Source organism: Hylobates moloch, unplaced genomic scaffold (assembly GCF_009828535.3).
Source record: "Hylobates moloch isolate HMO894 unplaced genomic scaffold, HMol_V3 SCAFFOLD_19, whole genome shotgun sequence".
NCBI lineage: Eukaryota > Metazoa > Chordata > Mammalia > Primates > Hylobatidae > Hylobates > Hylobates moloch.
In genome coordinates this window covers 26600739-26613967 of record NW_026652294.1, presented here as the reverse complement: position 1 = coordinate 26613967, position 13229 = coordinate 26600739, and the positions used below count along the sequence as shown (strand labels likewise).

Genomic DNA, 13229 nt, shown 5'->3' with positions numbered 1-13229 from the left:
AAAGGGGCCCCCTGCTGCAGGGCCACGGCACAGAGCCCCCCCAGGCTGGAGCAAGGCCACGTCCTCAATGTCCCTTTTCCAGGCCATTGTCCCAGAGGCTCGCGAATCTGCAGATGACTGTCAGCGCTGCCATGGACTGAACATTTACAATACACCTACGCTATGGACCACGCTCCATGTTGTCAGGATAAAGAAGTGACAACTGAGATTTCAGGACTGGATCAGGCCTCAAAGAGTAGAACTCTGCCCTCTCCAAGGTCTCTGGGGAAAGTCATGACAGCAGGAACCCCACAGAGTCCCAGCATGATGTGTGCATTCTTAATTCATGTCACCTGAGCCTGGAAGCTCCTGAGCTCCTGCCTCAGTTTCCTCATCTGGAAAATGGGAATAATGATCTACAGGGTTGCTATGAGGAGCAAGTTATATATATATATTTATATTTATATTTATATTTATATTTATGCCCAGAAGAGTGCCTGGCACACCACAAGGACCACACAGGGTTTGCTGTTAATTTGACGACTGTGATAGCTGGGCTTCTAGCCTTGGCCACAGATGGAATGTTCCTAGCAGAGTCCACCTGGAAGCACCTGACATCCTCCCGGTGCTTGGCCGGGGAATGGCAGGCACTGAGCTCCTGTCACAGATTTGAAGACGGTCAGGAGAGGCAGCTAAAAGATTCATATCACCATCATTCCTTTTTTTTTTTTTTGCTAATTTTGCACAACATGCCTGTACTGCTGTTTGGCTAAAACATTTCATTTTTAAAAAAGAATAATTTATGAATGTGCCCGGTGATATTAAAGGCTTTTCAGAAGGTGCAGACCAGCAGCCTAAGAGGGTCACAAATCATTCCTGCGGGAGGCTGTGGAGACTAAGAGGCTGTTCCCAGCCCCTTTTAACCCCTTGGTGACTCTGGAAGTCAGCAGGTGTGTGGGATCTTGCGGCCAGTTATGGGCACCTGCCGGGGGCTGGGTTGGGGTGACCTCAGTGGGTGCATCTGTTCTGTGTGTGTATAAGAAACACGGACAAACAGGGTGACAGAGGATAGCCTTGCACAAATAAACCCCTGGAGGCTCTTCCGTCTAGGAATTGTTTGGTGGAATTGAAAGTCAAGCGAAGAAACTCCCAATGCCACAACTGCTGGTGTTTCCCTCTTCACGACACCCCTCCCCCCGGCACAAGCATTTCTCTGCTCTGGTTCACGACAGACTTTCCAGAAGGAGTTCCCCAGGCACAGCCACTCTGGCACTCTGCCATTCCCTCTGCCTGGAGCCCTCTTCCTCCAGATCTCTGTATGGGTCACTTCCTCAGCTCCTGAGTCTTTGACAAATGTCACTGACCACCAGATTTAAAGCTGTACCACCATGCTGCACCCAGCCTCCCCAGCCCCTTCCCCCGCTCTGCACAGCCCTCACTACCATCTGACCATGTACATATTACGCTTGTTTCTCGTCTGCTCCCACCCTCTGGGATAAAAAGTGTATGAGATAGGCATTCATGTCTGCCTTAGTCACTGCTGCATTCCTGAGAGCAGGACCTGCCCCCAGGGATACACACGTTACTTGTTGGGAGAATGAGTATGAGGAGATTTGCAAAAGGGGCTCATCCAGGGCCTCAGGAGCACAAAAGGAGCTGCACACTCTGCTTGTGGAGCATGTAGAGGGCATCCAAGAGGAGGTGACAGCTGACATGGGCTTTGAGGGATGAATAGGAGTTCACCAAGGGAGAAGGAAGTGAATGTCACGGCTACAGTCCAGGAGAGGAGAGAGGCCATGGAATATTTGGGGTCTGAGGCATGGGCTGGAGTGGCTGAAGCAGAGTAGAGGGAAGAGGAAGGAGTAAGATGCAAGCAGCTCTGCAGAGATGGAAGGCCAGTTGGTGGATCTGGGTGCTTCTCTCCAGCCTGGAGCCCAGGCATCCCTGAGCGCTGGGCCCCCAGGGGTAAGCCCTACTCTAAGAGATGCAGCAGTAACCACAACTGGCAGACGAGCACAAACTCCCTACCTCGTACACATTTTATTCTGGAGGGTAGGAGCAGGCGAGGGAGATAGGAAGCTCTGGGCTGGGGACATCTTTCTGGCCAGGCAGCAGGGATGGATGTGAAAAGTGGCGCTTAGAACACAGCAGTCACAGCAACACAGGCTGTGGGTGTGGGGAGTGGGTCCGTGCCTTCCAGCATCAGGAACCAGTGGCCAGGCACATTTTGCCGTGACACACATGCGGATTATGAGAAGGGAGATAGGCTCCGTGACGTGCTCGTGAACCTCACATCCGAGTGACAACTTCTGGGAGGCGGGTACCCGCAGGTCTGAGAAGCAGCCCACGTGCCTCGCAGGAGTCCCCCAGAACCTCACGAGAACGGCAGCATGTCAAGGTCCTAGAATAGGGACCTCTGTCCCTGTACCATCTGTAGACCCTGTCCACATGGCCTGGCCCAGCCCTTCCTGCTGGCTCCCGGTGCTGTGGATGGCCTGATGTCACGCACCAACAGGCATCACTAGGACCCCATCCTGCCTGGGCCCTCGGGCTGACTCCAGGGTGAATGGATGCGACCCTTTCCCACGTGGCCCCATTCCAGGCCCTCCTCTACTCCTTCCGAAACACCTGCTTACCCCCACCACCTTTCACCCGCTCAGTGTGTGTCCCTGTCTTCCCACCCCTGTGATTCGCAGTCCCTGATGGCTCAGGCATGTGTCCGTGGGGACCAAGCAGGCACGGGAGATGGAAATTTTCAGATGCCCGCCAGGTGCTAAGTCTTCCAGCCCAAACCTTGACGAGCACCACTGCCTTTGTGCAAGGCAGACGTCTCAAGTTTGGCTTCCTCCCACCCTCCCACTGGGACCACGATGGTCCCGTCCACAGTGACACCGCAGATGTGGAGCTGTGTAATCTCCCAACCTCTTTGGCTGCATCATCTCACCTGAGCTACACCAAAAAGGCCTGTAGAGAGGGCTGTAGCCAACCCCGGGGGTTCAGCAGGGCAAGACAGTCCCCTCTCCCCACCACGCTGTCTCCTCCTGCAGAGGCAGCCACGGCACGGGGTGCTGGGCAGGCTGTAACCCGCTGACCTTTCCTAGCCAGGTCCTGGGCTGGAAAACCGATCTCGGGTGTAGAGTGCGGCAGTCACGTGGACAGTGCGTCTCCTGGGGCTGAGGCCTTGAGCTCTGAATGAATGCTGTCCACGTTACTGCAGGTCCAGCCCAGGCCGTCCAGGGGCCACCCACTGAGCAGGGAGGTTTCCAGGACTGGTCCCTGGGGCCCCCTGTGTGTCTCACTGAAGTAGGCTCAAAAGCAGAGACTGTATCCCATTAAATGCTACCAAGCCCTCTGAGGAGTCTGGCCTGAGCCCAGGAGCTGCTGCAGGGAGGGTCACCAGCTTTGTGGCGGGGGTGACTTCTGAGAGTTTCGGTATCTGGGGAATTGGGAGCTGATAACCTCAAGGAGGGATAACAGCGGCTGTTTCAGGGGGGCTACGCGCCATCACGCAGGGCATAGGGCCTGATGCCTCAGAGCCCATCTCTGCCCCATGGGGTCACGACATAGGGAGCAGAAAAGGTGTGCGTTCTCCTTCGGTCTCCCAGTCTCTGAGAGACCCTCCTCCCCATGCCCTCCACCTCCTGGAACCCTCGGTGACACCCCAGCTCAAGAGGGAGTCAGGCCGCAGCTGATCCCAGCCCGGAGGAGGCCGGGCCCCGCACCCCGGGAAAGAACTTGGCTGCCGGCCAGGGTGTGGCCCCCGGGGTGACAGGGCTGTGCCTCCCAGAAGAGAGAAAGCGCCTAATCCCTGGGATTTGCCGTGAAAGCCAGGACAGGGCAATCACTCATCGTCGGGCAGGGACGGCTGCGCTGTTGTTTTTAGGTGGAATTTCTGAATCTCATTTGTAATGTGTACTGATCCCCGGCCAAACTCTCCACATGGGCTGCAGGATGCGGTCAGCGGTGCACATTTAACCCCTTAAGAGGTAATAATTTTAACGAGGTGATCTGGGCCCTGCTGGCTGGGACACTGGATGGTCTCAAGCCTTGACTGAGGCCTTGCCTGGCCAGGGGGAGAGGTACAGCTAGGTAGATATCTCCATTCACAAGCCCTTGTACCGGGGCTGCTGCATACAGTTGAGCAGGTTGTGCACTGCAAATAGACTCACCGGTGAATGGTGCTCCCTAGATTTTGCAGTGCACAACACATTCAACTGTACATATGGTGCTCCCTAGATTTTGCAGTGCACAACACATTCAACTGTACATAGCAGCCCTGCCACACGCCACTTCTCTCTCCCTCTCAGACATGAACTGGGATGACACCAACCCCTAAACCACAAGCACTTTCAGCTGTGGGAACTCTGGCAGGATGCTATGGATGCCGGTGGGGAGCTTCTTAAAAGCAGGATGCGTAGCTTGGATGTAGATCTGTTCTCCAGTACCCAGCGCAGGGCCTGGCATAGAACAGTACCCCAGGATGTTCTTGTTGAATGAATAAGATAATTCAAGGATGAATACGATAATATCAAGGATGATAAGATAATTCAAGGCCTCCTTGGGAGGCCTGCTTGCTGGCTTGCTTCCGGCCAGGCCAGCCTCACCAGCCCAGGCCGCGAGATCTGTCTATTAAGTAGGTCCCGGGCAGTTGGAGCCACTTTGGGCTGGATGATCCTGGCCTTGTCCCATCATCCTTGCTCTGGCCTGTTGTCCCCTAAGGAGGCTCCGGGCTCCCACCAGCCCTCCATTTCCAAACTTCTTCCTCCAAGTGGCTCATTTATCCTCCAGACTAGACCACTCTTATGTTAAAATAGGCACAAACCTCAGTCCCTATTACCCTGCAGGGCAAATATTATTATGGCAATTTTACTGAGAAGAAAGCTGAGGCTCAGACAGGTTATGAAACTTGCCTAAAGTCACACAGCTGGAAACAGAGAACGAAGCCGCAAGCCCAGAGAAGTCTGTCACGGCCACACAGACCCAATCACGCTTTGCCTAAAAGGGGCCACCCAAGCCATTGCTATTTTTCAAACGGTAAACTTGAAATTGGGTAATAATCCTTATACACCCACAGATGGAAGTGAAAATGAGATTTCGGAACATAAACGGTGGTAGTTCCCTTTAAGGGGGGGTGCGAGTGCTGCAGGAGCGTGTTGACACACTGGCCAAACTCAGAGGCTCCCACGACTCAGCACGGACAATGTGGGAAAGCGGCTGTCAAGTTCACTTTCATGGAAAAGCCTGGGTGTTGTGCCGGCTTCTCATCCCATGTTGCCTCAGCACGCATTCTGAATATGCATTGAACTCTCACACCAGAGCAGGGCTCAGTCACCCTTGCTGCGGGTTCCAGTTCTCCACCTCCTCCCAGTTCCTCAGGGCGGTTGACCCAGATGACTGCCTTATACCACCACCTCCTGGGGGCCCCTGCCTTATGGGACAGCTGGATACAACCCAAAGACCCTCACACCTACATCGACAGTGCAGGTCTATGCAGCAGTGACTCCCATCTGTCACCGCATGACCTCAGGGAACTGCTGCTGCAAGCCCCCCAGTTCGAATTCCTCACGGGAAGCCTGCCTGGATAACGCCCTGGACCCCAGTAAAGGCTTTGGTCCCACAGGTCTCTGTCTGTCTCCCTCATTCTCTCTCTCTCATGCTGCAGGCGCTTCTCCTTCCCATTGGCCCTGCAAGGGGTGCTCCCCACCTCTCTAGGACCTGTAACAAGCTGCTTCTGCTACTTCCTGTGTTGATTGCGCTGCCTTCTGTGTGTCTCACCTGACTGGCACACCAAAACCCAGCTTCCTTCCCGATCAGGGCTAGAAGGTACAGCCACTCTCAAGAGAGACGGCAAGGCCAGATTAGGAAGAACTGATATTTACAGAACATTTAGGTTTCCCTCAGTATTTACATCCTGTGCACCCACTGTGTGCCAGGCACCGCTGGGAGCTTTCACATACATCGTTTCATCTGATTCCATTAATGAGATGCAGTCTCCAATCAGGGCGTTTCCTTCCTAAATGTAATATAGGTGACCATGTCTAAGGTGAGCCGCTGGTCATCCACCCTTCGATCATGTGGACTTCATCGCTGCCATGCTGCTTGGCCAGCCTTGCCCCTGCCAGGAGCTGAGGACCCAAACCCTTCAGCTTCTCTGAGGAACCCTGCAGCAGCTGAGCCCTTAGAGCCGCCTGGGGGGCTGAGGGGCTTGGGGGACAACAGAGAGCTGACTTAAGGACCTGCTTGGGAAGTGCAGCTCCAACTTGCTGGCTGTGGGACCCTGGGCCAGCACTTTCTTTTTTTTCTTACATAAATGGTGATACCATCCCCAGGGTGGCTGTCCCACAAGGCTGCTCAAGGATCTAACAGCATATGGTGCTTGTGAAGGGGCTCTGGGCACAGGATGGGTGGACATACAGGGAGGCACCGGGTGATTCCAATGCAAAACTGCCAGCAAAGTCTCCAAATACTGCCCCTGGGCCCAGGGCAGCCTTGGGCTGGGGACACGAGGTCTGGTCTTGATATTACAGGACTGTCCTTTCCCCAAGCCAGAGAGTATAAAACATCTCAGAGATCAAACCCTGTGCATACGCACTCACCACTCACACGCACCCACCCACACACACACACTCCACACCCAGCCACACATGCACTAAATCACACCAGAGGGCTTGCCCAGAAACAAGTGTGCAGAGTGGAGTAGGTCTGAATGTCTTCTAAGATGCGTAGGTTGTCATTAAAGCCCGTTCCCAGCCGCGAAGCTCCTGCCCCAGCCTAGAAAGATCCTCCCTAAATTGCAGCCAACCCCAGCATCTATCTGCACCGGGTGCGGCTGTTGCTGTCACTGGGGAATCATTGAGGCTGGGAGGGGTCCTGGAAAGGAGGCAGGTCTGGGGGTCCCAGGGAGCAGCATGATGGGCTGCCTGTGTGACCAAGGATGAGTGTGCCCTCGGCAGGTAAAGAGCTGGAGAGAGGCCCTCCAGGACCTTGCCATTCCGCAGCATGGTGACATCTGAACCTCATCTTTTGACTGCCTAGACATACAGCGAGGTCCTTCCTCATCAAGGGCTGGCCCAGGACCCAAGATCCCATGGCCGAGAGCACTGTAACTGTGTAAAAGGAGGTGCTTCACTACTTCTCCTCTATGGCTGGGACTCAGACTTAACTACTGCTGACAGATGCCTGCCAGTGTAGATACCAGCTGGTATAGACCAGAAAAAATAATCAGGGCTTAAAATAGGCCATGGGGATGGGGAGTCCTGGACCTGGGCAGTTCAGGTCTAAGCCCTATCCTCGAACACTTCCTGGCTGGGAGATCCTGGGGACTTGGCTCCTCCGGCCTCAGTCTTCTTATCTGCCGAGTGGGTACAACCTCAACTGCAACCTCAAGCTGCAGGAGGCCCAGTGGGTTAAATAAAGCAGCAGGATCTGGAAGCTCCATGGGCAGCACAGACCTCCCGTGGCTCCCGTGGTCCCCAGGACAGCATCCACCAAGGCCTGGCCCTGCAGCTCCTTTCAGCCTCCCCTCGACCCTCTCTGCACCCTGGATGCTCCAGTAGCCCCAAACCGCATGCTGTGCCCTCTCTGCCAGGCTCCCTGCCTCTCGTCGCGCTGCTCATGGGCCAGCCACAGACGTGGCTGTAAGTTTGGGTGTCCCACTTCTCTGGCTCACCCCTCAGCCTCAAGACCCAGAACGTGTGTGACCTCTTCCAAGAAGCCTCCCCTGATTGCCCCATGGTCATGTCCGTGCAACAGGAGGGGCTGGCCTGCAAAAAAACTACAAAGACAACTCCGTAGCTCCCTGCAACCCTGGAGGCCCAAGGGTCAGGAGGTCCACATGCAAAATTCGTCCGTAGGCCAAAGAATTACTTCACCTGCGGGCTTTCCAGCTCCTCATGGCATTGGCAGGGTTTTAACAGAAATGTGGCCACAACCAAGCCTCATAGCACAAAGATTTCCCTCCCTGGAGAAATAGGGAGGGCATTTTTGCAGGCCAGGCCCTCCTATCACACAGACATGACCCTGGAGCAGTCAGGGGAGGCTTCTTGGAGGTGGTCACACACATGCTGGGTCTTGAGGCTGAGTGGAGTGAGCCAGACAGACGTAGACGTGGCTGGCCTGAGAGTTAAAAGGAAGTGGTGAACTGGAGGCTGGAGGGGAGGTCTGAGGCTCAGACAGCAGCCACAGCCCAGAGGCCTGGGGAGCCCAGGTGGCCTCGAGTTGCCTTTCTGTCTCTCTCATCCGCACGCTGATGATACACAGCCCGCCCCTGCTGCAGCCAGGGCTCCCCCATTACTCATCACTCAGGAGATATTACCTGAAAGATCTCTTCCCAGAGCACCCCGGATTACAGCCTGCAGAGCTGAGAATGAATCCAGAGCCAGATAAGGAAAGCTTTGTAGTGGCCTGAGAATCCCTCGGGCATTAATGGAGCATTTTTGTACAGGGCGAAAACGCATTCTTCATTTTTCTTTGACAGCCAGTTAAAGAGGAATGCAAGGGGGCTGTACAAAGACAACGGCGCGGGCCCTGCTGCGGGCTCCTCGATCCCCGCTAAGAACGGGTCTTTCAAGGCTACATTAGGGGAAGACCCAGCCCTTGCAGGTTCTTAGTGGACTCGGGGCATTTCTCCCTCTTCCTCTGTTACCCTGGGAGGACTGAACACGGCGAGCCCCGGGGCCTGTGCGCTGATTGTTTTTCTGGGACATCCAAACTCATGGCAACTTTGCCCACCACAGCACCAGTCAACCCTGGGCTCCCGCTCTGGGGGGGTGTGGTGTTTGGGGAAGACTGGGCTCCAGGCCCGCTCTGGCCCCAGCTCTGAGTGGCCTCGGGCAAGTCTCTTGCCCTCTCTGGCTCTCGCTCTCTCCTTTGTTAGAGGAGATAATCCCACCGTGTCACAGGGTCCTGGCGATGATGAAACCCTGGCTCCTGGTCATCACAGGTGCTTGCTAAGTGTCATTCCCTCACATGCAAGGATACTCAGCTCAGTCCTCACCTCCTCCAGGAAGCCCTCCTGATCCAGTGCCCAGTGTCCACACAGGGCATGGCCTAGAGCAGACAGGTGTTCAGCAAGCACTGTGAGTAGGCGGCATTCCCTGCCATGTGCTGCAGGCAGCACAGAGCTGCACGGGGCTTCCCAGGAGGCTCAAGAGCCTCCCACGCTCCCCTCCAGGAGCAGCAGCCCTGGAAGCCGCTTTCTTCCTCTCCACCACCATCAAGGGTTTCTGTCTAAGTCACTGCTTGAAATCAGAACTGCACTGCTAAAAACAAGTCTGAAAACATCCCAGGCCCTGCGGTTTTTCAGTTGCACAGTCTCAGGCGGTCATTTAACTCAGCTCCCTCCTTTGCCCAAGGGAGACAATCACGGCCCGTCACTGGCAGTGTCTGTGAGGACTGGGGAATGCGGGGGTGAAGGTGCCCAGCAACGGTAAGGAGCCGGCGAGGGCTCAACCCCACATTTCCAGGGCTGCTTCAGGCTGGGCTCGAGTCCAACGGCGGAACCATCTATTGCCAGGTGGACAGGCCAGGAGCCGTGTGCCGGGATGGCTGCCCCTAGGGACCAGGAAGCTCCCAGGACGTATGGAAGTTATTCTGGGCAGAAGAGGAGGGAGAAGGAAGTAGGGATATGGAAGCCCAAGGAAGAGATCTCAGACAGAGAAATAAGATCAGTGCAGTGGGGACAGAGACAGGAGCCAGCCAGCAATGCAGCCTAGGTCCCAGCACGCAGGGCTTGCCTCCCTGGTCTCAGTCCTCCACCTGAGATGACATGGGCACCAGGCCAACTCCAGGAGCCCAGCCAGGTGGGGCATCCTGCACACAGACCGAGGCATGGAAGAGGCAGGGGCCTCCCCAGCACACAGGGCTGCAGGCACGACAATTCCAAGGGCCAGGCTGGGGCCCTCCCCCACGCAGCCCCAGCCCAGAATTCCAAAGATCAGGGCACCCGTGACCAACTGTGCTGGGGGAAGCCACTGGGTCCTTGTGGCCTCATCCACATTCCGTTCCCAGAAGCCCGCTGCTGGGACGGCACCTGTGATCATCTCTCATACCCTGGGACTCCGTTCCATTGCCCACTGTGTCCCTGATTCACTGTAAGAAGACTGACAAGCCCCCTCGCCCTTCCGGGACTCAGTTTCCCCTCCTACAGAAGAAGGAGTTGGAAGAGATGGTCTCTAGGAGCCTCCAGGCTCTGACATGCCACGATTTTCTGCCCCAGTGGATGGGAAGCTGAGAAACAGACACTCCCAGGTTGGTTCTGTCTGGAGCAGATGCAGCCAGAGAAAGGCGCTGGTGGGTGCTGGTTCCAGGCCCAGCAGCTGCCCAACCTCTTGGCTTGGCTCACCCCAGGAAGGATGTAGGTGGGAACTAAAGACGCAAAACCTGCCAGGAGACTTCCCCTGAGAAAGTCTCCACAGGCCATCAAGGCCTGTCTCTCTGTGCATGCCTATTTCGGCATCGTATTTTGATGATCTGATACAGGGTGGCTTCTCCCTGCTGCTGAGATGCAAAGTCCTCAGGGGCTACGTGGCATTTATCCATTTCTGTATCTGCAAGGCTCAGCCCCGGGTCAGGCACAGGTTGGGGCTCAAGAAGAATTCAGAAATGGAAGGAATGAGTGAGTGAACTAGAAGGTCCTAGGATTCCAAACTCCCATGTTCCAAGATCTAGAAATCACCTGAGGGCCATGTCCCAGCCACACCTGCAGGCCCAGCATCAAGCACAGAGCTGGCTCCTTTGGGGTGGGGGCAGCTGTGGGCTAGTGTCATGGTGCATACCCCACCCACCAAGTAGGGCAGGACAAACCCCTGACCCAACCCCCTCCCTGCCTGCCCTCATGCACAGGGGCCTGAAGGGCCCTCAAGGCTGTCTTCATCTAAACTCTCATTTCACAATGGGGGAAACTGAGGCCCAGAGTGGGGAGTGACTCAAGGGCAAGCAGCAAGTTTCACAACTGCCGACAACCAAACCATGTGCCTTCCCCTTGGAATCACACGAGGGCTAATGCACCATTAATTGTAATTAACTAATTATTCCTGCTGCCAGCTAGTGCAGGAGGAGGCTGGGGTGGGGAGCCCCCCAGTGACTCAGTCATGTTTACAACATGCAAACCCATTTAAAAGCTTGTAAAGGTGCTATAAATGGCTCTTTGGCAAGAGGGGAATAACGATTCCCTTTCTCCAGCTGCCAGTTTTAACAACCGTCGGGTTTGGGGGGGCAAAGGCTGAGCTTCCAAGGTCCAACAGCGCCACCTGGAGGCCGCGCTCCAAAACGCTCTGCGCTGTGCGCACTGCACGGTCGCTGGTTCTGGTTAGGACCTCCCGCAATCCAGCGCCTAACGGACTATGAAGCCCACTCCTCCCAGTTCACAATGGGGAAACTGAGGCCCAGGGGAGGGCAGGGACTGTCCGTCCGTTGCTCAGCTGCTTTGAAAGTGTTCAGAGTATAAATCCAAGTTCAAAATGGCAGATGCCACCGTTTTCATTTCCCATGACTGTAAATCTTTTAAAATGTGACAGTTCAGGAGAGGGGCTGTGAATGACAGAAACAAGTGTGCGGAATGGAGTGGGCCTGGATGTTTTTTCACACGAGTAGGTTGTCATTAAAGCCCGTTCCTAGCCAGGGAGGGCCCTGCCCCATACCTGTAAACAACTTCCCCAGCCTGCACCACCAACAGGACTTTCACGGTCCCCTCATGCCCCAGCCTCCCTTCACACTCCCCAAACACCGGATCTCCAGGGAGAAAGAGCAGTGAGCTCCCCATTCAGATGGGCTGTGCACACAGAGTGGCCTTGGTCCTCTTGCCAACTGATGCGTGGGGAGGGGACGACCACTGCTCAAGGCCACATGGCGAATCCAGCCAGCTCCAAGGCTGAGAGACCAGAGCTCAGGCCCTCTGATTCCTACTTTGCTATCCCTCCCATTGTACCCCAAGAATAACAATCCTCTTAGCTCCCACTGACCGAGGGACTGTGCCAGCCCCCAGGACAAGCACTTTACTTGGGTGGTATGATTTGAAATTCATGGTTGTGAGATGCAGAGCTCTCTAGAACCCACCCATTTTATAGGCAGGGAGACCGAGACCCAGAGAGGTCACCCAGAGAGTGAAATCACCTAGGCGGCACAGCTAGGTTGGATCCCAGGCAGGATCCCCCACTCTGGCTGTTCCTCAGGCCGAGACTGATTGGGAGCTGTGGTAGCCTCGGTGCTGGGCCCTGAAGGTTGGGTGGGCTTGGATTTGGGGAGGGGACTCAGATGGGAGTTGAGCTGGGCCAGAGAGGGTCTGGGGGTGGAGGGGGAGGGGTGCCTGGATAGAGCTGATATTCCCAGCCACTCACCCACGGTCATGCCGTCCATGTAACGCTTGATGATGTCAAAAGAGTCCCGCAGGTTCCCTTCCGTTATGTCGAAGATGATGTTAGCCTGGCTGGCAGGATGCGGTGGCGTGATGGCCCGGAGGAAGATGATCTCTGCAGAGGCACAGCAGGGAGATGGGCTCAGCACAGCCTGGCCCCAGGAACTCACCCTTGGGGAATGAAGACCTAACCCAGGGCCCTTTCAGGAGACAACATCAATGAAGCCAGAGATCCCCTGTGTGGCGAGGGTGGAGGGGTCTGGACCTTCCTATATCATAGCCCATCCCTGTTTTATAGGGGGGGAAACTGAAGTCAGGAGAGATTTTGGATCTTCCTCGGGGACACAGCTAATCAGAGGAAGGGCTGGTGAGAAGTCATCAGTCACTGTGCATATTCATGAAGGTGGGGACCAGAGGAGGGAAGCGAGTGAGGGGACAGAGGGAGAGAGCAGAAAGGCCAGAGGAGTGGGCTCCTCTCCCATCTATAGTGCCTCGGGTCAGGGGGGCCACCGCTCAGGGTGGCCTGGGTTCTCTGGGGGGTGTGTCCATCTCCCAGATCAGACACTGAAGCAGGGCAGCCCCAGCTCTGGGCTGTCTTGGGGGAGTCCTCTCTGTGGGCCTCAGTTTCCTCACCTGTAAGGTGAGGAAGGAAGCCGGAGGAGAGCCACTAAAGGTGCTTTCAGGACTTAAGGTCAGGGTCTGGATTTCCTGGGCCCAAGATGCTAACAGGTGTCCCAGTGGCACTCGGCTCCCTGCGATAACCAACACTCAGATCGGGGCTGGCCGGAGAGGCCACAAAACCAGCCACTGGGGACTTGGGAAGGATTTGTATGTGGTTTGGTGAAACCCCATCATTTTGCAAAAGGCAAATACCAGTTAGTTATTTTCTCTGACCCAA

General features: G+C 55.6%; 1 protein-coding gene across 1 annotated transcript in view; it reads right to left on the bottom strand.

Moving 5' to 3' along the window:
• The window catches only part of FBLN1 (fibulin 1), a 95523-nt gene that overhangs the window by 11136 nt on the left and 71158 nt on the right, over positions 1–13229 (bottom strand). Inside the window, exon 16 of the mRNA XM_032140129.2 lies at positions 12315–12446. Within this exon, the coding sequence (XP_031996020.1) occupies positions 12315–12446 (132 nt within the window). The remainder of the gene's footprint in view (positions 1–12314; positions 12447–13229) is intronic.